The sequence below is a fragment of the Nematolebias whitei genome, chromosome 1 (genome assembly GCF_014905685.2).
Source record: "Nematolebias whitei isolate Nwh7 chromosome 1, NemWhi1, whole genome shotgun sequence".
NCBI classification, from domain to species: Eukaryota; Metazoa; Chordata; class Actinopteri; order Cyprinodontiformes; family Rivulidae; genus Nematolebias; species Nematolebias whitei.
The window spans coordinates 32631925-32655997 of record NC_056498.1 but is presented as its reverse complement, the minus strand read 5'-3'; the positions used below and the strand labels follow the sequence as shown (position 1 = coordinate 32655997).

At 41.8% G+C, this 24073-nt stretch overlaps 1 protein-coding gene across 1 annotated transcript in view; it reads left to right on the top strand.

Annotated features, from left to right (window-relative positions):
* Positions 1–24073, top strand: part of tbc1d19 (TBC1 domain family, member 19) — a 41110-nt gene continuing 17037 nt past the window's right edge. Inside the window, exons 1-12 of the mRNA XM_037676481.1 lie at positions 1–96; positions 194–266; positions 377–422; positions 4349–4424; positions 4560–4634; positions 9029–9092; positions 10575–10621; positions 10708–10818; positions 13334–13406; positions 13797–13835; positions 20782–20894; positions 23670–23744. Coding sequence (XP_037532409.1) covers positions 1–96; positions 194–266; positions 377–422; positions 4349–4424; positions 4560–4634; positions 9029–9092; positions 10575–10621; positions 10708–10818; positions 13334–13406; positions 13797–13835; positions 20782–20894; positions 23670–23744 — 888 coding nt within the window. The remainder of the gene's footprint in view (positions 97–193; positions 267–376; positions 423–4348; positions 4425–4559; positions 4635–9028; positions 9093–10574; positions 10622–10707; positions 10819–13333; positions 13407–13796; positions 13836–20781; positions 20895–23669; positions 23745–24073) is intronic.

Sequence of the window (24073 nt, the reverse complement as noted above, 5' to 3'; positions counted from 1 at the left end):
ATGGAGGAAGACTCGGAGTTTTCCCAGAGCGTCGCGCAGATTGTCCAGCGGCTCCGAGGAAGCACTTTACATTCTCAGATCGAGAGACAAGCTAAAGTGAGTCGGTTAGCATTCAGCTAACGCTTCGGGCTTTTCGTTAGCTCACCTTTAGCACAAAGCTACCTACAATACTATGAACCGTTTCCTTTTCCAGGACTGTTTACACCGACCCGAGATAAAATTGCAGTGTCTGAAAGAAGACGTGCGTAAATTTCTCAAAACCTCAGGTGGGAATATTTGAATAGCACAGATTCTGCTAAATCTCAGTTGTTCTACTATATAATATAGTATTGTTTGTTTTATGTTGCCGTATTCTTAAAGTGTTTCACTGTTTCAGGTTGGGAGAAAAAGCTGCAGAATGCTGTTTACAGAGAGCTGCACATGTAAGTCTGGAGAGGTGATGATGAAACATGGTTTCTGTTTGTTTTGGTTGGTGGATGCTTTCAAGATGGCCGCCACACCTTGTCCACCTTAGCAACCACAGACGTGGCTCAAACACTGAGCTAAAATGTGGTGTGGTAGCCGACAGTCATCCCCAACACAAGCTCAGACAGCTAACGAATCACAGCAGGTGATATGCATTCCCTCAATAAATGCTGGAGTAATCGTTTATGGTGTTTAGCTGTATTTGATTATTTAATTAATTTCTTTGTGCATGAATGAGAACTAGAGTTCAGGCACCTTTTATTTGGAGACGAGGCTTTCCTTACTTTTTAAAAAAAGTGAACACAACATATCTGAGCTGGCACGTGGCTTGGTTTGTTACAAGAATTTTCGGTGAAAGCCCTGGGTGAGCGCCGAGCAGGTGCACGGTGAAGCGCGTGTCTGTCCAGGTCCAAATCAAGCTTCAAACTGTCAGAAGAATCCAGCGTTTCCTGAGGAACCAGTCAGAGAAAAGTGAGCTGCGGCTTTTAATTGCTGTCACACCTAAAACTGACATGTAGCTTCTTGAATCTGTATGTATGTTTTTAGGAGTTGGAGGCTGAGATTTTTGGTTTATCAACATTTTCTTCAGGGAAAGTCATGAAGATCTCCTCATCTCCATCAAAAATGTTCAGTTTTTTAAATCTGCTTCAGCATACTTTTATTTCTGTCTCCCTCGGCTGCTTTTAGTTGTAACTTTTGGCTTCTAGCCAGCCATTTGCTACTATTAGGATTTTGCCAGACTTAGTGATACTTTTAGTTTTTAGCTACTATTATGTTGCTTTTGGTTAATCTTTGGATATTTTTAGCCACCATTCTGCTACTTTTAGCTGCTGCAGATTTCTGTTACTTTTAGCAATTAGCAATCCTTTAGCCTTTAGCTACTATTCTTTTACCTTTAGCTTTCAGCTACCATTTTTTTTTACTTTGAGCTTTTAGCTTCTTATCTAGTATTTTTAGTTTTTAGCCACAACACTAATACTTTTAACACATAGCTAGCCTTTTGATACTATTAGGATTTTGCCAGACATTGATACTTTTAGTTTTTAGCTACTATTATGTTGCTTTTGGTTAGCCTTTGGCTACTTTTAGCCACCATTCTGCTACTTTCAGCTACTCTAGATTTCTGTTATTGTTAGCAATTATAAATCCTTTTGATACTTTTAGACTTTAGCTACTATTTTTTTTTTACCTTTAGCTTTCAGCTACCATTTTGTTACTTTTAGCTTTTAGCTACTAATCTAGTATTTTTAGCTTTTAGCCACAACACAAATACTTTCAGCACCTAGTCTGCCATTTGCTACTATTAGCATTTTGCCAGAATTATTGATACTTTTAGTTTTTAGCTATTCTTTTGCCACCTTTAATTTTAAATAGCCTTTTGCTACTTTTGGCTTTTAGCTACCATTTTGTTATGTTTAGCATATAGTGACATTTCATTTACTTTTAGATAGATAGACAGACACATCCATCCATACATTTTTTTTTAGCACCTTCCCTTTTGCTTCTTAGCTTTTAGCATGCAATTTTCTTCTATTACATTTTTTTGCTAGACTTTGGCTACTTTTAGCCTTTAGCTGACCTTTGCTTTCAGTTTTAATGACTGTTTCCGTTTCTTCATAAAATTTCAGTCAAGTCATTTAGCGCTCAGCATTCACATTTTCTCCAGCTTATCACATTTTCTTTCCTACTGAATATTTGTTTAATTAATCCCAATAGTTCTTATTAAATTCAATGTGTTTAAAGTGAGAACAGAACAAGTTGTTACATCATTTTTTCCTGTCTGATCCATGGTGTGTTCCGAGGACTCGCATGAAAATCTCACTCTCATTGCTGCTCTTTGTTGTTTCAGATCTGTTTATTTGGGCTCTGCACCTGAAACCTCCAGCTAAAGTCCTTCATATTGCTGTAGATCAATTAGTGCTTGGAAAAATGTGTTGCTTCCACTCGTATTGAAGAAAAAGCGACTCTTATTGCTTTCTGCAGGCTCAGACGTCAACATGAAGACTCCTGCCTCGTGTTACGTGCTCTTATAGGTGTTTAGATTAGGCCAACTGTTTAAAGCTCGAAGGCTTTGAGTCATTCAGTTTGCTGTGAGCAGGAATCACTCGCTACATCTGCTGCACATGAGTCATGACTCATCTAGTCTGTATGTGGGCCACTAAGGGTGACAATACAGCTGCTTTTAAAAAGGAACCTTTTATAACCTGTTCTTCTAATGGATTTTCCCCGTCGCAGAGCGAAAAGGGGGAATTGAAATAACCTCTGTCCGTTTATCCATTTTTCTGTCCATCTGCTTGTGAGTGTTGTGAGCGTGATAACTTGAAAAATAAGTGAGGTACCAACTTCCATAGTGTGTGGATGCATCTAGGCACAAGAAAGGTTCCTTTCAATAACTGGGTTGCCACATCAAAATGCAAGATGGCCACCACCATATGCACAGTCGTCCCTCGATACTTTGCGGTTCGACTTTCGTGGACTCGCTCTTTTGCGGGTTTTCAGAGTAAGATTGTACACGACACACGACTGGCTGATTGATGGAAGCGACCAACCAGAGCATTGTGCTGAGGGGCGGACTGGCCATCAAGAGCACCGGGACATTTCCTGGTGACCTGGCCCGCTCAGTGATTGCTGAGGGGCCCTCTCTTTTCTCTTTCTGAGCCTGTCTGTCCCAACAGAGCAGAGACCCACAACAGGCGGGTGCACAGTCTGTTGTGTTTCTCTGCTCTGCAGTGACGGACAGCCTCAGAAAGAGAAAGGAGGGGGTGGAGTCTGTATTTTCCCATTGCTACTGCTCAGGGAGCTGCAGTTAGGCAGATACCTGAGTGAGCGTCATGGCTTGTTTATTTAAAATAGCCAAGCGGGACTCGAACCAAACCTTTGGTCCAGCTTCTAAGCGATCACTGAGCGGGCCAGGCCACCAGGAAATGTTCTAGTGCTCCTGATGGCCAGTCCACCCCGAGCTCAGTAACTGTAGCATCAGTCTGTCTGCTCTCATTTGCTGTGCTCTTTTAGAGTGTTTAGAGAATTTGGAACATTGTTAAGAACATTGCAAGAGTGTGGGAAAGGTTTATAGATGGTGTAGAGGCAGGGCAGCCGGCTTGGGACCCGAAAGTCCCAGGTTCGATCCCCAGTCACTGCACATCACGTGGCATCTCTGGGCAGCACGTCTCATCCCCAAAATGTCCCCCGGCACTTTCAATAGCTGCCCACTGCACCACCCTGTGGTGGATGGGTTAAATGCAGAGACTAATTTCGCCATTGTATGGAAACATACAGTGCTGACATTGTGATGACATTATTATTATTATTATTATAAAGCCTTAACATATATATAAATACTGAAATAAATATAACATTCCTACGTTGCAGGGGTGTCTGGAACGTAACCCCTGCAATAAGGGACTACTGTATTAAATCGGCCACCACATCATCTATGCTTTCTAATTTTATATTGCTTAAAAGTATAGTCTCCTAAAATGATCTGGGGTGGCCAAAGATTAATTTATGGTGGCCAAGGCCACCATTGACCACCCCCTGGCTCCTCCACTGCATCTGGTAGTGGATAAAATTGCTCCCTCCACTTGCCAGGATCCATCACTGCCCTGCCTCAGACAAGTAAAAACAACTACGTCTCTTCTCCACAGTAACTCTTACCCACTTGAATATCTTGCACCAAAAACATTCAGGTCTACCTGTTCAATTCCAGTCCAGAAAAACACTCATCTTAAAAACGACAATTACTATTCAAATCCTTCAGCGATAGGGGACCTCGGCGTACCACTCGTTCTAGTAACTTGATATTTGTGCCTTTATTGGCATTAGTCTTTGAAAGTCGTTTGTGTTTTTAGCTTTTCTGTGGACTTTCTTGTTTTTTTTCTTCCAGCCAGCTGCCTTCGAGCCATCCCAGAGCTCCTGCAGAGCATTGCAAAGAGCCTCTGGCCTACATGAGGAAGGCTCAGGTCAGTCCGTCTCCTCTTATCTCGGTCTCTCCTGACTCTTTGGTTTGTATAAGTTTCATCTGCCAAGTTTCAGAGATGTTTATTCTTTTTAAGACTTTTTTTTTAAAGCCCACTGCACACATCTTCTTCTTACAGGACAACTGGGAGAAGCGTGTCCTCAAAAGCCTGAACAGTATGAGTACGGAGCTCGAAGTACCCCTGTCTCGCAAGGTAGCTAAAATATGGTCTGTTTTAGCCAAACCTAAACAGATCGTTTCCTCTCGAACGACCTTCTTACACTCACTGATGAAAAAAATGTTGAAAGGAAACGCCAGTTGAAAAGTCACGTGACGGAATGAATACCTCGTCAGGGATGGTAGAGTTGGCACTCTGCTGGTCGGTCTCAAGAGGGGCAAGACATGTGGCACAGAGCTGTTCTGAAGTCAGACCCTATGGCTCCCCTCACCATGAGTAATGCTAGTGTCTCTCCACAACGTTAGCCAGCATGGTCTTCTTCAATCGGCACCATCATACCCTCACAATGATCATCTGTGATCATGCAGAAGAGAGGCGGTTCAGATTTGTCATTTGGGATTTGATTGATTAGGTTCACATCTGGCTGGTTATTGTGGATGTTAAAACGTTTTGTCAACTCAACTTTATAACATTTAAAACAGCAGCTGCTACCAAAGTGCTTAACAATAAAAATCGATAAATAATAAAACAGAAAATTAATTAAAAGCATCAAGAGAAAAACATAAAAACACAAAACAACAAAATACTCATTCAAATCACACTGCGTTAAAAGCCATAGAAAACAGGTGTGTTTTTAAGAGATTTAAAAACAGGAAATGAAGGGGCCCAGATTGTTCCAACGTTTGGGGCCCACAACCGAAAAAGCCCGATCACCTCTGAGCTTCAGCCTGCTTTTTGGAACAGCCAAACACAGCTGGTCTGATGATCTCAGGGTCCGAGAAGGAACATATGGTTGAAGTAGCTCAGAGAGATAAGAGGGTGCAAGGCCATTTAGGCATTTTAAGGTCAGCAGGAGAATTTTAAAATCAATTCTGATATGTACAGGGAGCCAGTGACGGGAGGACAAAACTGGTGAAATATGCTCAAACCTACGAGTTCCTGTTGAGAGCCGAGCTGCAGCATTTTGGACGAGCTGGAGACGTGAAATGGAGACCAGACTGACCACAACATGAGTGCATTACAGTAGTCCAATCGAGTAGTAATGAAGGCACGGACTAGTTTTTCAATGTCAAATCTGGTCAACACTGGTTTAAAGTCAGATTCTAAAACCATCCTAAGATTTGTAACAGACTGCTTTAGATATGGTTGAAGAGAGTCAAGGTTTACAGGATCAGAGACAGCGGTAGAACTAGGGCTAAACACATTGACTTCAGTTTTCTGATCATTAAAACTTAAAACGTTTGAAGCGATCCATGCCTTGATGTCATCAAGACATTTTAACAGAGGGTGAATGGAGCAAGAACTATTAGGTTTTAACGGCAGATAAATCTGACAATCATCAGCATAACAATGAAATGAAAGACCATGTTTCCTCAGGATAGACCTCAAAAGGAGCAGCATATACAGTGAAAACAGAAGGGGTCCAAGAATCGAGCCCTGCGGAACCCCGCAGGAAAGAAGCACTGACTCATACATTATTACCATTAACACTATAACTCCTTTCACTCAGATAAGAACGGAACCATTCTGCACCTGTAATCCCAACCCAGTGTTCTAACCTCGATATAAGGATACTGTGGCCAACAGTAAAAAAAAGCAGCGGTAAGGTCCAGGAGTACAAGTATCACAAACTGACCAGAATCATTTGCTAAAAACTTGTCGTTACAGATGTCGTTTTGTGAGCAGATATATTCACACTGTACTGTCACACAGCTGAGCAACAAACAGGACGTCAGCTCTTTGTTTACTTTATGAATATAACGTGACATAAAACCGCTCAGACTGTTGTTCTGTGGTTGAAAGCACATTTTAGCATACGCTGACCACAGATCAGCTCTAAAACAATCAGAGCCAACAAATTAAAGAGAAACTCATCACACCATGTTCTGTTAATAAAATACTGACAAAATGGACATTTTTATTTATTAAAATAATTTTGATAAACAGTTCTTTTATTAAATATTCATATTTAATCGAACTTGGTTGCAAAAAGTGGCCAAAGTTACAAAGGGCCAGTTTCTGTCAACACATAACTCCAGTCAGATACTGGACGTCTTGTCTTGGTTGCAGGTTCCTCAACAAGAGTTTCATTTGACGTTCTTTGTCGCTTTAAAAAAAAATAAAAAAAAATCAAAGATTATGAAAAAAAAAAAAGGTTTCAAACTAATTTTTCTTGGCTTCAAAGTGGTCAAGAGAAGTCGGCACTAAATGAAGTCTGCTCGGTCTTTAGATAAAATGAGAAGCACTAATAATGTTTTACTTTTAAAAGCTCATCTTAAGGGCCAGATGGGATGTTAACAAGGGCCATATTTGGCCCCCCGGGCCTGGAGTTTGACGCATGTGATTTATAGATTATAAAAACAAATGAAAAGAAACAAAAAGGCCTTATATTTAAAGTATTCCCAAGGATCACTGTTTGTTTCTTTTCAATCAGAGACAGCTGAGCAGACCCCCCCCCCCCCCACCCCGCTCCAGGTAACAACTCTGCTGCTTTTCTGGGCTCACGTCAGTTCAAGAACAGGTCAGTCAGTTGAGCTCAGGACAGATTATGCTCAGACTAATACAAGTGTTTCAGTGAAGACGCTTTTAATGTGCTTTGAGGAAATCCACATTTATTCAGGCTGCCTCATCAAATTAGCTAAAGACAGAATTTAGTGACAAACTTAAACTAGTAAAATTGCATTGATGCAAAAAAGCAGTGTGAATGCTTACTGCAGAAAAACTTGCAGAAAAACGGCTGAAATTAGCTAAAAAATGCTGAAATGAAAGAAAAATCCTAAATTAGCAGAAGAAAGCAGGAAGAACACATATTTGCTGAATTAGGTTTAAATAAGCAGAAATGAGCACAAGAATGTGTAAATTAGCAAAATAAAAAGGCTGAAATTAGCACAAAAAAAAATAAAAAAAATAAAAACAACTGAAAAGTAGCAGAAAAGGTATAAGGAAGCTTAAATTACCAGAATGAAAATGAAAGCTGAAATGAACAAAAACCTTTGGAATTGGCTGAAAAGGCTAAAATTTGCATAAAAACAGCTAAAGAGAAGCTGAAAAAGCTGAAACAAGCAGACAAAGCTGAAAGAAGCATAACAAGCTGAAATTAGCAAAAAGAAGTTAAAGCTGAAAGTAGCAGAAATTACCAAGAAAATCTTGAATTTATCTGAAAACAGTTGAGATTAGCAACAACAACAAAAATGTAGCTAAAAAGGCAGAACAAGCCTAAATTAGCAGAAGAAAGCAGAAAGAACATGTTTGCTGAAGGAAGAGAAATTATCTCAAAGAAGTGGAAATTATCTTAAAAAAAAGGCTGAAATTAGCAAAAAACAGCTGAAAAGTAGCTAAAAAGGCAGAAAGAAGCTGAAATTATAAGAAGTGGAGAGAGCACATTTTTGCTGAATTACGCTGATAAAAGGTTAAAATGAGTGTAAAAATGTGGAATTAGCTGAAAAAGCTTAAATCAGTACAAAAACAGTTAAATAGTAGCAGAAATAGCAGAACAAGCTGAAACTTGCAGAAATAAGCTGACAAGAAGAAATTAGAAGAAGAACAAAAATGTAGTAGTTAGCAGAACGAATTTGAAAGCACTAAACTGCTGAAAGCAGCTGAAAACAAGTTAAAATTTGCACAAAGAAGCTGAAAGACGCTGAAGCAGAACAAAATGTGAAAGGAGCAGTAAAAGGTTGTAAACAGACCTAAAGATCTGAAGGATGGAAAATGAACTCAATTCATTTTCTATGAGGGAAAAAATGGCAGAAAAGGCTAAATATATATATAAAAAAAGCTAAAGTTGCACCAATACAAAAATTCATAGCAGGATTGTCCTGAAGGAGCTGAACGTTTTGATTTATGATTTGTTGAAATAATTTGAAAACTGCGGGACGAGAATCGCGCCAAAAAAGGTACGGAAGAAAAATGGATCACAATACGCTTCAGAAACATTCATACTATTAGGGATGTGCGTTTTATGCAGAACTTTTCATTTCTGTCCGTTAATGTTTTGTTTTCTCTTCAAAATATTTGTGTGGTCTGTTTGGATGACTCGAACCTTGTCGTGAGGGTGACCTTATGCACTAATCTGTTCTAACATGGACCCACTACGACCCACAATGTGACCTCTGCTAAATGCTGTGGACGACAAAAGATTTTCTGTCTGCTGACCTTCCCTCACTGTTTGGACTCACTGTTGGATGCTCCAGCAACTTTCTGATAACAGTCACTTCACTAAGGGTTCTACTACGTTCACCCTCTGGCGCTCGTTCTTGACGTGCCGGCTTCTTGCAGATCAAACCGGTTCCATCCCTTTCGCAGATCAGACCGTTCTTTGAGTGCTTATTTTATTTGTCAGTGAACGTAACACCGAGCCACATCTTTTGCTGAGATTATAGGCGAGATGGCGTATTTGTTGACATCTTCTGTTTCTGCCTGCTCCGCAGAGGCCTGCAGCCGAGCAGAAGGAGCTCATCAACAAATGGAACGAGATGGGCACGGACGAACCAGGTCTGCAGACGTTCCCCGGAGGGGGGGTTAGCCCCTGAGCCATCAGCCTTTTATGAAAGATTAGCGCTGACGTGCATGTGCATGTCAGCTGGTGTATTTAACATCAGCTTAATGTTCTGCTTCTCTAAACCAGATCGACCACTTCCATATTTGCTTTAATAGACTCTGCAGCATTTGTACTTTTTACTGTGTTGATTTAGGCTTTCCCTTGTTTATGTCAGACTTTAAAAGGTTTTCAGAACGAACAGATCCCGCAGTAAAATTTGTGCTTGTTGTTCTAGCGCTCCCGATACATTCGAAGTACACATTCTGTTATTAAAGTCGGGAGTTATTAGCTCACGCCAGCCTCGTTTTAACTTTCAGCTGGCACGTTTCCAGAGAACACACACATCTTTTTGTCCTAACACTTCTATCACGGCTCAGGGACATATAATAACATTTAGGATGTGCCGTCCACCAGCTGTAAACACTTTGGACTACGAATAAAGAAGCTATCCAGACCTCTTGCACGGAGCTGCGATAACCAGCACCCCCCTCTCCCCCACCCCCCCATCCCAAACATTAATGTTCCCCTGCTTTGGCGATGACGGCGTCGCGTGAATTTAGAGCCTGGCTGCACAGACTGGCAGGTGGAAGTCCCACTTGAGGGCTGGACTCAGCTGCTCCCTGACTCGTGTGAACGCCGCCAGCTTTAAATCTCTCTCCTTGTGTCAAGTGGAGAACTTTCAACTCAGTTCAGTTTATTTCTATAGCGCCATGTCACAACAGAAGTCGTCTCAGGGCACTGAACGGAAACATTCATATATAAAAAATCGTACGTTAACACTATTTATCTGAGGAGCAGGTGAGTTTAACTTTGTCGCAGACGCTCATCTTGAGCAAGCATGAAGGCGACAGCGGAAAGGAAAAGCTGCCTCGTGAGGAAGAAACCTTTAGCAGAACCAGGCTCAGGACAAGAGGCCATCTGCTTCGACCGGCTGGCTTTGATAGGAATAGATACACAATGGCAGGTCGAGAATCACATGTTAAGATAGAAATAATATCAAATGAAACAATTCATTTAAGGAAATGAGGTCAGTTTGTCCTCCAGTAGTCTAAGCCTATAGCAGCATAATAAGCAAACCCTAACTATAGGATTTATCAAACAGGAAAGACTGGACAACGTGTCAGCCTCATGGACAGAAACTGGAAGTTGGTTCCACAAGAGAGGAGCCTGATAACTGAAAGATCTTCCTCCCATTCTGCTTTTGGAAACTCTAGGAACCGCAAGTAAACCTGCAGTCTGAGAACCAAGTGCTCTGTTAGGATAATATGGAACAATAAGATCTGTAATATAAGATGGAGCTAGGTTGTTGAGGGCTTTGTAGGCTAGAAGTAAGATTTTGAATTCAGTTCTGGATTTGACAGGGAGCCAGTGGAGAGAAGCTAAAACTTTGTGAACAATATTTTATTCAGACAGGTAATGCATTTTCTGTTTCTCAGCTTTGAGTCGCTTCAGGCCTGTCTACGCCCCTAAAGACTTTCTTGAGGTACCGGAGTTCCTTCCTGCTAATATTCGTTTTGCTTTAAAGACGAGGTTGAGATGAACGTCGCATCATTATTGCTGTCTAAGCAGGTTCTGATCAGTTTGAGGAACCCCAACCACGACAGCCGTGAGGACGTCAGCACCCGGAGCCACTGGGGTCTCATTCAGGTTCCCCTCGATGTCAGGGACCTCCCACAGCTGGTAGGGATGAGCTTCTCTAATATGACGGGACTATTTATTTATATCTTCAGTCGTCTGGCTGCGCTTCTGAATCATACAAGAATACTTGAACTGACCCTCAGCATTCCACCAGGAACATTTAGCTGTTTGAGCGACCTCAGTTTGGAGAAATAAAGTTTAGTTTGGATCAGACCGAGGAGCTAACGGCTAGTCTGAGCATGACCAAGACCAGGGGAGGTTGTTGCCACCTGAACAGCCTCGGTTTTGTTTTGCACAGTTATTCTGTCAGAAACATGACGATGTTCCTGCAGGAAGTGTCCCACGCTGCACAGGAAGTGATGCAGCTAGCTGCTGCTGCTATTGGAACGCGAAAGTGAAAACAAGATTTTACGTTAAAGCCGTGTAATGTGAATTCATTGTGAGCTAAAAGTTAATAAAACTGCGTTCACGTGAATTTTTGAAGTTTTAAAAGACTGGCGTTGTTTTGATGTGGCAGCAATCTTTGGTCTTGGCCCTGCTCTGACTAGCCACTAGCTCGTCAATCTGGCCAAAACTACTCTATTTCTCCAAATTGAGGTCATTATCTACAACAGGGCTATTCAACTGGCGGCCGGGGGCCGAATCAGGCCCACGGATGAACTCAGTTCAGCCCACATGTGGGTTCTTTTTTTAAATAAAACTAGATTTTAAACCATAAAACAAACATTTAATGACAATAACTGCTGTATGTTTGGGCCCCTGAGCTCTTGGTTTTCAGTAACTGTGGCCCCCTGAGCAATTTTCATTCATTCATTCTGTATTCAACCTTTATTTATACAGGCTAGTCTCATTGAGCCACTTGGACTTATTTACAGGAGGGACCTGTTCCAGACAGAACATATAAAGTACAGACAACAATAACAATAAATTACAGTAAAAATGCAGTTCCTGACTATTTAGTTGAATAGCCCTGACCTACAACATACCTACCGTAATTTCCAGACTATTGAGTGCACCTGAATATAAGCCGCTCCCACTAAATTTAAAAACAAAAACAAAAAAGTACATATATTGGCTGCGCTTGTCTATAAGCCGCGGGTGTCCACAGCATGAGATATTTTCACAGATTTTTTTTTTGTTAACTTTTACTTAAATGCGTACCGGTAACATACACAACATCCATACAGTAAATGTTATTTTTTTCCTGAACAGTGCATGTAACACGGCTGGTTAAAATAAAAATAATAAAAAAAATACAGAAGCCTACCAGGAAGTCAGTGATCTTCATCTTCCTCCTGCGCACTGCGCCCTTGAGCTTGTGCTCTTCATCACGCAGGTGCCTTTTGAAACCTGTTGGTGATAGAGGACTTTTTTTACACCGCTCCGCTGTCGGGATCCACTGGCAGACTTGAGCAAAAGATGTTTTCGATGCTTTTCGCATGTGGCCAGTTTTGGTAAACGATCATCCAAGCCTCCCACCGAGGTCGAAGTGCCACATTAATGCACAGTTCACACTTAGTTTGAGTGGCTGCAAATACTTTGTTGTGCCAGTCAGAGTCAGTTTCTTTATTGTCATTCGCACCTCATGTGGTACATGTGGTGGAGCGAAATTATGTACACAGGGTCCCAGTTACATCCAACAATAAAATATAAGAAAAACAGTAATAACATCTAAGATATGAACTAAGAAAAACATCAACTAAATATACACTAAGCACTCATAACATAAAACATTGAACATCAGCACAAACATGAACATGAGTCTGTGAGCAGATGTGCACGCATGAACACATCAACATTGAAACAGATCAGCAGCAACATGATATGGTTTTTCACAGTGATTATTCTAGTTAGAGATTCATGAGTCTAACAGCCTCAGGGTAGAAGCTGTTCCTCAGTCTAGTGGTTCTACACTTAATGCTCCTTAACCTCCTTCCTGAGGGGAGTGGGGCAAAAAGTGTGTGTGCTGGGTGAGTGGGGTCCTTCATGATGCAGGTGGCCCTCTTCCTGCATCTGGAGGTGTAGATGTCTGTGATGGTGGGGAGGCTGATTCCAACAGATTTCTGTGCAGCCTTCACCACTCTCTGCAAAGCTTTTCTTTCTGCAGCTGTGCAGCCTCCATGCCACACATTGATGCTGGAGCACAGGATGCTCTCCACTGCACACTCCAGTGCACCAATGAAACTTGTTTTCATTGGTGCACTGTTTGGCAATTTAATTAATTATTTTTTTTTAAACTTAATTTATGCATATAGTCTCACTGAGTCACAAGGACCCACCCCCCAAGAGAGACGTGTATTGGGCAGTTATGTGAGCGCCCGGGTGTGACGAGGCTAAATGTTTTGGCGGCATGAAGCTCGTTAGCCCATCCAAAAAAAATCCATAAATTAGCCTCAGCATTGTTTTAGCCGCAGTGTTCAAAGCTTGCGAAAAGTAGCGGCTTATAGTCCGGAAATTATGGTAATTGTTCGTAACCTTTTTGTAAAACCCCACGTCAATCATTCAAATTGTTGCTTTAGGACGCAGGAATCTATGAATTTCTTTTTCTGTGTCACAGAGAAAAGTCTACTCAGAGCTGAACCTAAACATGGGGCAGTTGGGGATTGACGACGTCGCAAACATCCATCCAGGTACAAAACGTACAACAAAGATCTACACTCATGTGCGTACGATTGATTAATGAACTCACGACGAAGAAATCGGGCATGACGAGCCTGGAACGTTCACAACTCGTTTAGTACTTTTTAAGTACCCCAAAACTCACCCAAAATATTTCCTGTTGGGGTGAAATAACGTGTTTATCAGTGAAACGGTTTGGCTCAACGTTCTATCAACCGCACCGCCTCATGCCTGTCTGGAGTTCCTCAAACAAAATCTCTTTAATGTTTAGATATTGACATTGTTCCAGTTTGGTGTTCATGTCTTAGATAGTCCCCTCCTCTCTCTGTGTTTGTAAATCAAACTGATAATTTTGTTGAGGAATCTGATTCACTTTTTTTTCCCCCATGTTCTCCGTGTAGACTTGTTTGAAAGCGATTACGTTCACATCGGAAAAAAAGGTTGGTGTGTTTCCTAATTTTAGTACCTTGTATTTTAATACTTGTAAATATATATATATACAGTGGGGAGAACAAGTATTTGATACACTGTTGATTTTTCAGGTTTTCCCACTTGCAAAGCTTGTAGATGACTGTAATTTTTATCATAGGTACTCTTCAACTGTGAGTGATGGAATCTAAAACAAAAATCCAGAAAAATACAATGTTTGATTTTTAAATAATTAATTTCCATTTTATTGTGTGAAATAAGTATTTGATACACCAGAAAAATGAAACTTAATATTTGGTACAGAAACCTTTGTTTGCAATTACAGAGATCAGACGTTTCCTGTAGTTCTTGACCAGGTTTGCACACACTGCAGCAGGGATTTTGGCCCACTCCTCCATACAGATCTCCTCCAGAGTCTTCAGGTTTCGGGGCTGTCGCTGGGCCACACGGACTTTAAGCTCCCTCCAAAGATTTTCTATGGGATTCAGGTCTGGAGACTGGCTAGGCCACTCCAGGACCTTAAGATGTTTCCTACGGAGCCACTCTTTAGTTGCCCTGGCTGTGTGTTTTGGGTCGTTATCATGCTGGAAGACCCAGCCACGACCCATCTTCAGTGCTCTTACTGAGGGAAGGAGGTTGTTGGCCAAAATCTCACGATACATGGCCCCATCCATCCTTCCCACAATATGGTGCAGTCGTCCTGTCCCCTTTGCAGAAAAGCATCCCCAAAGAATGATGTTTCCACCGCCATGCTTCACGGTTGGGATGGTGTTCTTGGGGTTGTACTCATCATTCTTCTTCCTCCAAACATGACGAGTGGAGTTTAAACCAAAAAGTTCTATTTTTGTCTCATCAGACCACATGACCTTCTCCCATTCCTCCTCTGGATCATTCAGATGGTCATTTGCAAACTTCAGACGGGCTTTGACATGCGTTGGCTTGAGGAAGGGCACCTTGCGTGCACTGCAGGATTTTAATCCTTGACGGCGTAGAGTGTTACTGATTGTTTTCTTTGAGACTGTGGTCCCAGCTCTATTCAGGTCATTGACCAGGTCCTACCGTGTAGTTCTGGGCTCATTCCTCACCTTCCTCAAGATCAATGATGCTCCACGAGGTGAGATCTTGCATGGCGCCACAGACCGAGGGAGATTTTCCGTTATTTTGTATTTCTTCCATTTTCTAATAATTGCACCAACTGTTGTTGCCTTCTCACCAAGCTGCTTGCCTATTGTCCTGTAGCCCATCCCAGCCTTGTGCAGGTCTACAATTTAATCCCTGATGTCCTTACACAGCTCTCTGGTCTTGGGCATTGTGGAGATGCTGGAGTCTGATTGATTGAGTGTGTGGACAGGTGTCTTTTATACAGGTCACGAGTCCAAACAGGTGCAGTTAATACAGGTAATGGGTGGAGAACAGGAGGGCTTCTTAAAGAAGAACTAACATGTCTGTGAGAGCCAAAATTCTTACTGGTTGATAGATGATCAAATACTTATTTCACACAATAAAATGGAAAGTAATTATTTAAAAATCATACATTGTATTTTTCTGGATTTTTGTTTTAGATTCCATCACTCACAGTTGAAGAGTACCTATGATAAAAATTACAGTCATCTACAAGCTTTGCAAGTGGGAAAACCTGAAAAATCAACAGTGTATCAAATACTTGTTCTCCCCACTGTATATAAACATGAGATGCCATCAGACTTCAGCTTGTTAGTCTGAATGTGAATGGTTGACCCGTCCATGGTGTACTCCGCCTTTTTCACATTGACCGTTGGAGATGATCACCAGCTCCCTTCAGGCCTGAATGAATAAAAAAGTGGTTAAAGAAAATGGATGGAAAGGATTTGAATTATTATTGGTATTACTGGTTAACAAATTGGTTTTCAAAACTGAGGCCATGCTCCTCAGTGGGTTAAGGGTGGATTGCTCTCTTCAGGTCAACGGTGATGTTCTGCCTCGAGTGGAGGAGTTCAAGTGTCTCGGGGCTTTGTTCACGAGTGAGAGAGGAATGGAGTGTGAGATTGACATATTGGTGTGACATCTGCTGTATTGTGGACTCTGTGCCGGTCCGATGTGGTGAAGAGGGAGCTGAGCTGTAAGGTGAAGCTCTCTGTTTACTGGTCGGTCTACGTTCCTACCCTCACCTATGGCCGCAAACTCTTGGTAGTGCTTGAAACAATGAGATTGCGGATACAGGTGGTTCAAATGTTTACTCTTCAGTGTAGCTGGACTCGCCCTTAGAGATAGGGTGAGAAGTTCAGTTATCTGGGAGAGACTCTGAGTAGAACTGCTGCTCCTCCACATCGAAAGGAGCCAGTTGAGGTGGTTCGGGAATCTGGTAAGGATGCTCCCTGGGCACCTCCCTAGAGAGGTGCTTTGGGCATGTCCAACTGGGAGGAGACCCTGGACACGATGGAGAGACTACATCTCTCAGTTGGTTTGGGAACGCCTTGGGGTTCTCCCAGAAGAGCTGGATGAGGTGGCTGTGGAAAGAGATATCTGGACCTTCCCGCTCAAGCTGCTGCCCCCACGACCCGACTTTTGAATAAGCAGAAGATAATGGATGGATGATTGGTTAGCCAGGAAGTCTAGCATCATGTGCAAGTCTTCAAAAACCCTTTTGCTTATTTGTGGAGTGCTGAGCTGATTTGAGTGAAACACAGTCTTACTTTGTTTCTGGGTATCTGATCAGAAGAAGTCAGACACACCCAATTATAGCATCGTTTGCGCACTCATCCAGTGATCACAATGAGCCGATTGCTTTGCAGCTCTTCTTTTCTTTTTAATATGAAGGCAGTTGTACTGGAGCTGCTGGTGAAAAAGCTTAAAATTTCTGACGGGTGTAAAAATTCATTGCTGTTTGCTTTTCTCCTCCTTAGAAAACATGAACGGAACACATGGAAAGTGTTGACAGAACAGAGAGTGATAATTAGTAATAATGTAATGACATTTTAATCCAGTATCATGCAGCCCTGTTTCCTAATAATAAAAAAAAAAGAAAACCCATCCTCATTTATAAACAGTGAAAACAGCAAACAACCTACTGGTACATTCTCACACCAGTCAAACATCGGTTGTCTTCAAACCACTATAAGGCACAAAGGCTGTACTTCTAAGCACACACCCTTGGTTCACTACTTTATCATCAGTTGGCTTTAGTTTGGCTTCTGGGCTGCAGTCTATTTTCCAGGCCAAGTGTTAAGTGCAGTCAAACAGGAAATTTAGAGGTCGAAGGAGTGCGTTCGTTTATGCCAAAACTGGCCAGCAGCGTAAGTCAAAGACTTTGTGTTTCTGGCTGCTGTCACAGAGCAGATTTAGTGGCAGTTTTCAGCGTGTGTTCGAGTGTTATTGGGAAGTTATGCGTTAATCACAATAATGGAAAGAACGCCTTGTAATATTTCTTATTTCTAGAAGAATAAAGGAATGTTATTTGGAGAAATAATCACAAAATTGTAACAATTTTTTGATAAAAATAAACCAAACATAATAGTTTTTTTTTTGCTTTTTAGTTTACCAAATGTTTCTTTTCAGAAAACAAAAGTCTCCACTGTTTCAGTGTTCAGCGGCGCGCTCTTGGTTCAGAACGTGCAGATGTTCATTTTCCCATTCGTTCTATTCTCGTCCACCATGTTTGGATAGATTTGCACATGTTGTGCAATTTTACTGGCAGATTGTCTTTGTGATGCGAGACTTTGTGGTTTTTAATTGACATTGATATATATTTAGATTATAAGAAATACAAAAACCTTTCAGTTAAAAAAGTTAAATAAGGAAGCGACCTTTTTGGAATTTTATTTGGAAATTAAAAAATTGTAAAACACGTGTTCACCCCTTTGCTGTGAAGTCCAAACCAACACCTTCCCAAGCCACGTATCGTATTTTTCGGACTATAAGGCGCACTTAAAATCTTTTAATTTTCTCAAACTGACCTTGAACCGATTTTATGTGGTACAACTGAACAATGTTGAGAGTTATTGTGAATGAGTTGAATAAAGTTTAATTTATCTGACTGTTTAGTTTCACGTAATGCGCCTTATAATATGGTGCATCTCGTAGTCTGAAAAAAATACAGTAATAAGTTAAATAGAGTCCACCTGTCTTTAAATACTCACCTGTTCTAACTCGTAGTACACAAAATAAACACCAGTTTATCACCTCTAAGTATTAAGGGCTACCACCAAGTGAGAGGCAGCATGAAGACCAAGGAACTCTTCACACAGATCAGAGACAGACAACAGGTCTGGGTTTTAAAGAGTTACCCCAAATCTTAAGCATTTCGCAGAGCACTTTTGAATTTGTTGTTTAAATATAAAAAGATTGACACCACAGAAAGTCTGCCAAGAGGCTCGTCCACCAAAACTCGCATCCTGGGCAAGTAGGGCAATAATCAAAGAAGAGAGAATGAAGAGAACTCGGATGGAGCTGGACAGCAGGGAGGATGAGATCATAGGACCATTATAAACTGCACAGAGCTGGGGTTTATCAAGAGTAGGCATGAAAAAAGTCACTGCTTCAAGAAAAAGTTACGACAGGATGTTTGAAGATGGTCGGAGAGGGTGGTGTGGTCAGATGAACCTAAAACTGGACTTTGTGACCATCAAGAGCAACTTCATTCAGAAAATCCACCCATCCATTATCTGCTGCTTGTTTTGGAGTCGGGTCTCGAGGGGCAGCAGCTTGAGTAGGGAGGCCCAGACATGTTTTTCTTCTTCCAGCTCTTCTGGGAGGACTCCAAGGCTTTCTCAGGCCAACCGAGAGACGTAGGCTCTCCAGCATGTCCCTGGGGTCTCCTACCTGTCAACCATGTCCGGAGCACCTCCCTAGAGAGGTGCACAGGGAGCAAGCATCCTTAACAGATGCCCGAACCACCTCAACTGATCCCTCTCGATGTGGAGGAGCAGCAGCTCTACTCCGAGTCCCTCTTGAATAAGAGAAGACTATGTTCAGTCAGGTCATCTGGATGGTTTCTTTTTTGTGCTGAGACGTTTAGTTTTTAATTCAACTGACTTCTTCAGTCTCAAGAACCACCAAACAAAACTGATTCTCCACCAACAGCATACTCCAAAGTGGAAAAAAACCCCAGTCTGGTCTGGTTTGATAGACGAAACATTTCAGCACACACACACAAAAAAACCTTCCAGATGACCTGACTGAACATTGATGGATTTTATACCTGGATTATTGAGCATGAACTTTGGTCTAAGAGAAGACCATTCAAATCCAACAAAGTTCAGTCAGGTCATCTGAACGGTTTCTTTTTTTTTTTTTTTTTTGATGAGACGTTTCATCCTTCATCCAAAGGACTTCATCAATCCAAGGAGCCACAAACAAACTGAGTCCCACAAGCTATGGGTGTGCTGCTTGTAGGACTCAGTTTGTTTGTGGCTCCTCTGATTGATGAAGTCCTTTGGATGAAGGATGAAACGTCTCATCAAAAATAAAAAAAGAAACCGTCCATGACCTGACTGAACTTTGTTGGAAGAACAAGGTGGTTTCTATCTACACTGTTCAGAAAGTAAACCATGCTAGGTAGTGTAGGGTTATTGCACCTGATCAGTAGTTTTGTTTTGCCATCAGTCTGACTGTGACAGGGAAAAAAAACTATTCCTAAACCCTGTACTATAGATGACGATGCTATCCGCTCTACTGTGTCTCAGGTTAATTGAACATTTTTTGTATCTGATAAGAGAGTGAGCTGGATGGAGTGAGTCCTTGATGATTCCAGCTGCTTTTTTTCGACATCGAATCCATGGAAAGAAGTTTTGTCCCTGTGATCCACAGGGTGTTGAGAGACAAGCTCAGGTCCGATGTAACCTGCAGTCCCTAGAATCTATGGCTGTCAGCCCTCTCTACCACAGTCCCTTTTTTATTGACGAGAGGCTGTAAAGGGGGAGGGTTCTTCCTGAAGTCCAATATTATTTCTTTTGTCTTGTCTGTGTTGAGGATGAGGTTGTTCTTCTCTCCATAGCTTATGATGTTGTCCACCAGAGTCCTGTAGCTAGCCTGTCTCGTTCCCCTCGTGGATGAGCTCCAATATAGTGGTGTCATCAGCGTATTTAATAACAACGATGGTGTGCTGGGTGGAGACTTCAGTCCTATAGTGAAGCAAGGTGGAGGCAACATCAGGCTGGTGAAAATACAAAGAAGTTCTTGAGGGAAAAGTATTGGCGTCTAACAGAGACTTGAGACCAGGATGAAGGTTCACGTCTCAGTAAGACAATGATCCTAAACGCACTTGAACTGGCAACAGTCTCTTGGTTTAAGGACAAGCAGTTATATGTCTAAAATGGTCCAGTCAAAGCCCAGTACTCAATCCAAAGGATATTTTCTTGTGATTTTAACCTTCTAAGACCTGAACTCTTGCATATGTGGATGCCAGGTCCTAGGAGGTTCAGATTGTTGTCTGTAAGCATCACCCAACCAACCAACTTGATAGTTATGTTGTATAAACAAGGCCAGGCTGATTCTGGCAGATCCTGATCACCCACTCCATGGTCAGTTCAGGTTTCTTCCATCTGGACGCAGGTATCTGCAGCCCAGATGTACGATGAACAGACTGAAAAACTCATTCATCCCTGTAGCGATAAGGCTTCTCAAAGAATAATGATGATTTCTGTTCTGTTACTTTAATGTCGCAATGTCTTGTCTAGTATGGATGTTTTGTGTGTGTCTACTGACTGTGAAACAAATTGCCTCTTGGGGATAATAAAGATTCTTGAACTTGAACTAAACTAAAACAAACCCATAGAGAGGTACTGAAACCCCAGATTCTAAGTAGACTAAACAGAAAAAATCCCAAGAAAGAGGGAAATCCATTTTTTACCCACTGTATGTTTGTTTGCAGTTATTTCCATTTTTGCTCACAAATTTACTTCAAAGACTCGTCAACGTGTCGCTTAAGGTGCAGCCGCACAGACAGCTGTTTCACGTGCACTCTACTGTTGTTCCGTCCAGTTGTTTTGGCGCAGGACAGCGCCGCAGCACAGCAGTACAGCAGGCGGGGCTGCCCCACCGGGCTCCGGGCGGACCTGTGGGCCCTCATCCTCAACTCCACGAACCAGCCGCAGGTACAACAGTAGATGCACACGCACAAGCGCACACATTTAACAGCTAATTTTGCCCTCCGGCGGCTGCTGTCAGTGTTTATCTTAAACCAGCCGAACACACAGCTGCATTAATTCCCAAGCTGAATCTCTCAGCCGCTGCACCTTTATTCTACTGCCATCACTTCTTGGACTTTTGTGTCCCAGCTTTAACGCTACACAGTAAAACAAACAAATGACACGGAGCACCAACTGATCTACAATTTCTTCATGACCCGTGTATTTACCACGACGCTGTTTATCTTGGCTGGACACAGCTGGGCGCACAAATGTTAGGATAATCAAATGCTTTCGCTCAGTTAGCCCAAACAGTACGCCTGCCTGCCTGTGTGGCAAAGACCTGTTCAAAACTCTGGAGTCCAGAACCCACTGCTGAGGCCAAGTCCAGAAAACAAAGTATGCGATTTAGACGATTGATTTAAGGGGACTTGGAGAAATGTCTGGAGAGCGTCAGCAGGACTTGGACTGCACATTAAACAGAGTGTGAGACACGAGTTGTGCAACACTTCCTTGAATCTTATATATTACTTCAAGTAGGAGCAACTATTACCTCTGATACTTAAAGTACCGTAATACTGCCTTGAAAAGTACACGTTGGGGCTCATGTTTCTGCTTTTCACCGGTAAGACAGATAATCACGATTAATTGTTTTAGCAGGCTCTATTTTAACTCTTCCTCCGATGTGGTCCACGTTCGTGGTTTCAGCGTCGTCCCTCAGCCGTCGAGCCTTCTCTGGTTCTGCTCTCACATCTGCGGAGCTGATCATCGTCAAGATGCTTCCGAACTGTCGCAGGCGACGTTTTTATTGCTCCGCTTGGCTCTGTCTTGACGGCCTGTCTTAAAACCGGAGACACGTTTGAGTTTAAGCATGTTCTCGGAAACACAACACCTCTCCATTCAGCTTGGTTTAATCCTGCTATCATCGTTGAGAAGGCGTAACGTTGATCCAGCTGGTTTTCTGAAAAGAGGGAGGGACTGGTTCAACATAATACATGACTGAAAACCTCACTCACCGTACTTACTATACTGGTGAGCAAGTGGCTGAAAAAGTTTGAAAAGCAAATATTCACACTAGGGATGCACAATATTATCGGCATGATATTGGTATCAGCCGATATTTGTGATAAAGTTAAATATCGGGCATCGGCCATTCCATCAAAATAACACCGATATAAAAGGTGCTGGTTTTGTATGACTTTTCAAGTGTTGTCATTGTGTTAGAGAGTAAATGTCATGAATAAATTTGACATTAAACATAATCCAAGTTGAAGTGTTACATCATTTTCAGCCCCTTTTTGGCATCTGCATTTGGTAGAAGGCCAAACTGACAGACCATGCAGAATAATGTAGTATTTTAATTCCACAGTAGATAAAGCTGTGTAGTCTCTGTAAGTAGGTCCAGGGGAAAAAATATCGATATTGGTATCGGTTATCAGCCAAATAAATTTTAACATATCGGCCAAAAATCCAATATCGTGCATCCCTAATTCACACTCAAACCCACTGTAAAAACGCAACGTTTTATTGGAAAAAAAACAAGTGTAGAGTCCAATAGAACCCAATTATAGTTCGATTTCATTCAATACAGTCAGATTTATTAAAAGTCCTTTAATGCATCAGCACCTTAACACTGTTCACCAAAGTTCACGCTCAATAATCTAGATTACAATCCAACAATGTTCAGTCAGACCATCTTGACGGTTTCTTTTTTTTGCTGAGACGTTTCGCCCTTCATCCAAAGGACTTCTTCAACCTAGGGAGCCACCAAACAAACTGAGTCCCACAAACAGTGGGACTGGGAGTGCGCTGTTTGTTTAATTAAACTTTCTGAATCTCGATGAAATTAAGCCTGAAGTCATCAGCTTTATTAAACGCAATACTTTTGGCTTCTTGCCTTTGTACTGTCAGAAACTCATGCAGGATGCAAATGAAGCTTTTTGCAACGAAGACGTTGTCATTAAGGCAAACGCATATCTCCCTTCCAAAGTCCTTGGAAAAGTAGTTTGAGCTTTTATTACCTCTCAGTTGGACTATTTTTATGCTTCTTATGTTGGTTTGGATAAATTATCTCTGCATTGCTTCCTGTTCGTTTCCAGCTAAATTTGAAGATCTTTCTGTTTGCTTTTAAAGTTTTAAAAGGTCTTGCCTCGTCATACATATGCGGTCTTCTACATCTACACTCCAGTAAGAGCACGCCGGTCAATCAACCAGTTTCTCTTAGATATTCCCAGATCCAAGCAAAAAAAAAAAAAGGTGATTGAGTTTTTACGTTTGTTCCTTCAAATCTGTGGAAAAGTTTACCTCTTCATAAACGGACCGCCGAGACAGCTGAGACTTTTAAATCTATGCTCCAGACATTTGTTTTTCTTTGGCACTGGGTTCGGGCAGAGTTTGAGATCCAGTTAGAGCTGATGGTTTAATGGTGCGTTTCTAGATTTTACTTTTTGCTTTACTTCTTCTTTTAACATTTATTATATTCATTTGCTTTTATTGTTGTCTTACATTTTAGTTTGACAGAATTGTAACAAAATGTTGACAAAATCTGGACAGTTTCTTTTTAAAAAGAAAAAATACTGTTGGGTTAGAGAAAAATGTTGATGTATGCTCAAAATGTCTTCAAAAGATGTCCTAGTTGGATTTACTCTAACAAACGGTTTGATATTTTTCTGACGCGTCTCATGTTGGATTCAGGATGTTGACGTGGTTTCCAACATACATGTTCACTCTGTGCTGTTTCAGGACGTGATGCATTACGAACAACTGAAGGCTGGAGTCATACATCACGACCTGCTGGTTGATAACCTCATCTACAAGGTGAGAGCACCTGCATCGTTTTTGTAATCGTCTGCAAGACGTTGCATAAAGAAACAACTTTTTCACTATTTATGGGTTAATTTTGGTCGTCAGTTTATTTTTTGTCGACGGGGTGGCGGGGGAGAGATGAGGACTGGACAGAGTCACGTCTGTGTTGCTCGCCTGCTAGCTTTGCTCGCCTGCTAGCTTTGCACGCCTGCTAGCTTTGCACGCCTGCTAGCTTTGCACGCCTACTAGCTTTGCCCGCCTGCTAGCTTTGCCCACATGCTAGCTTTGCTCGCCTGCTAGCTTTGCCCGCCTGCTAGCTTTGCCCGCCTGCTAGCTTTGCC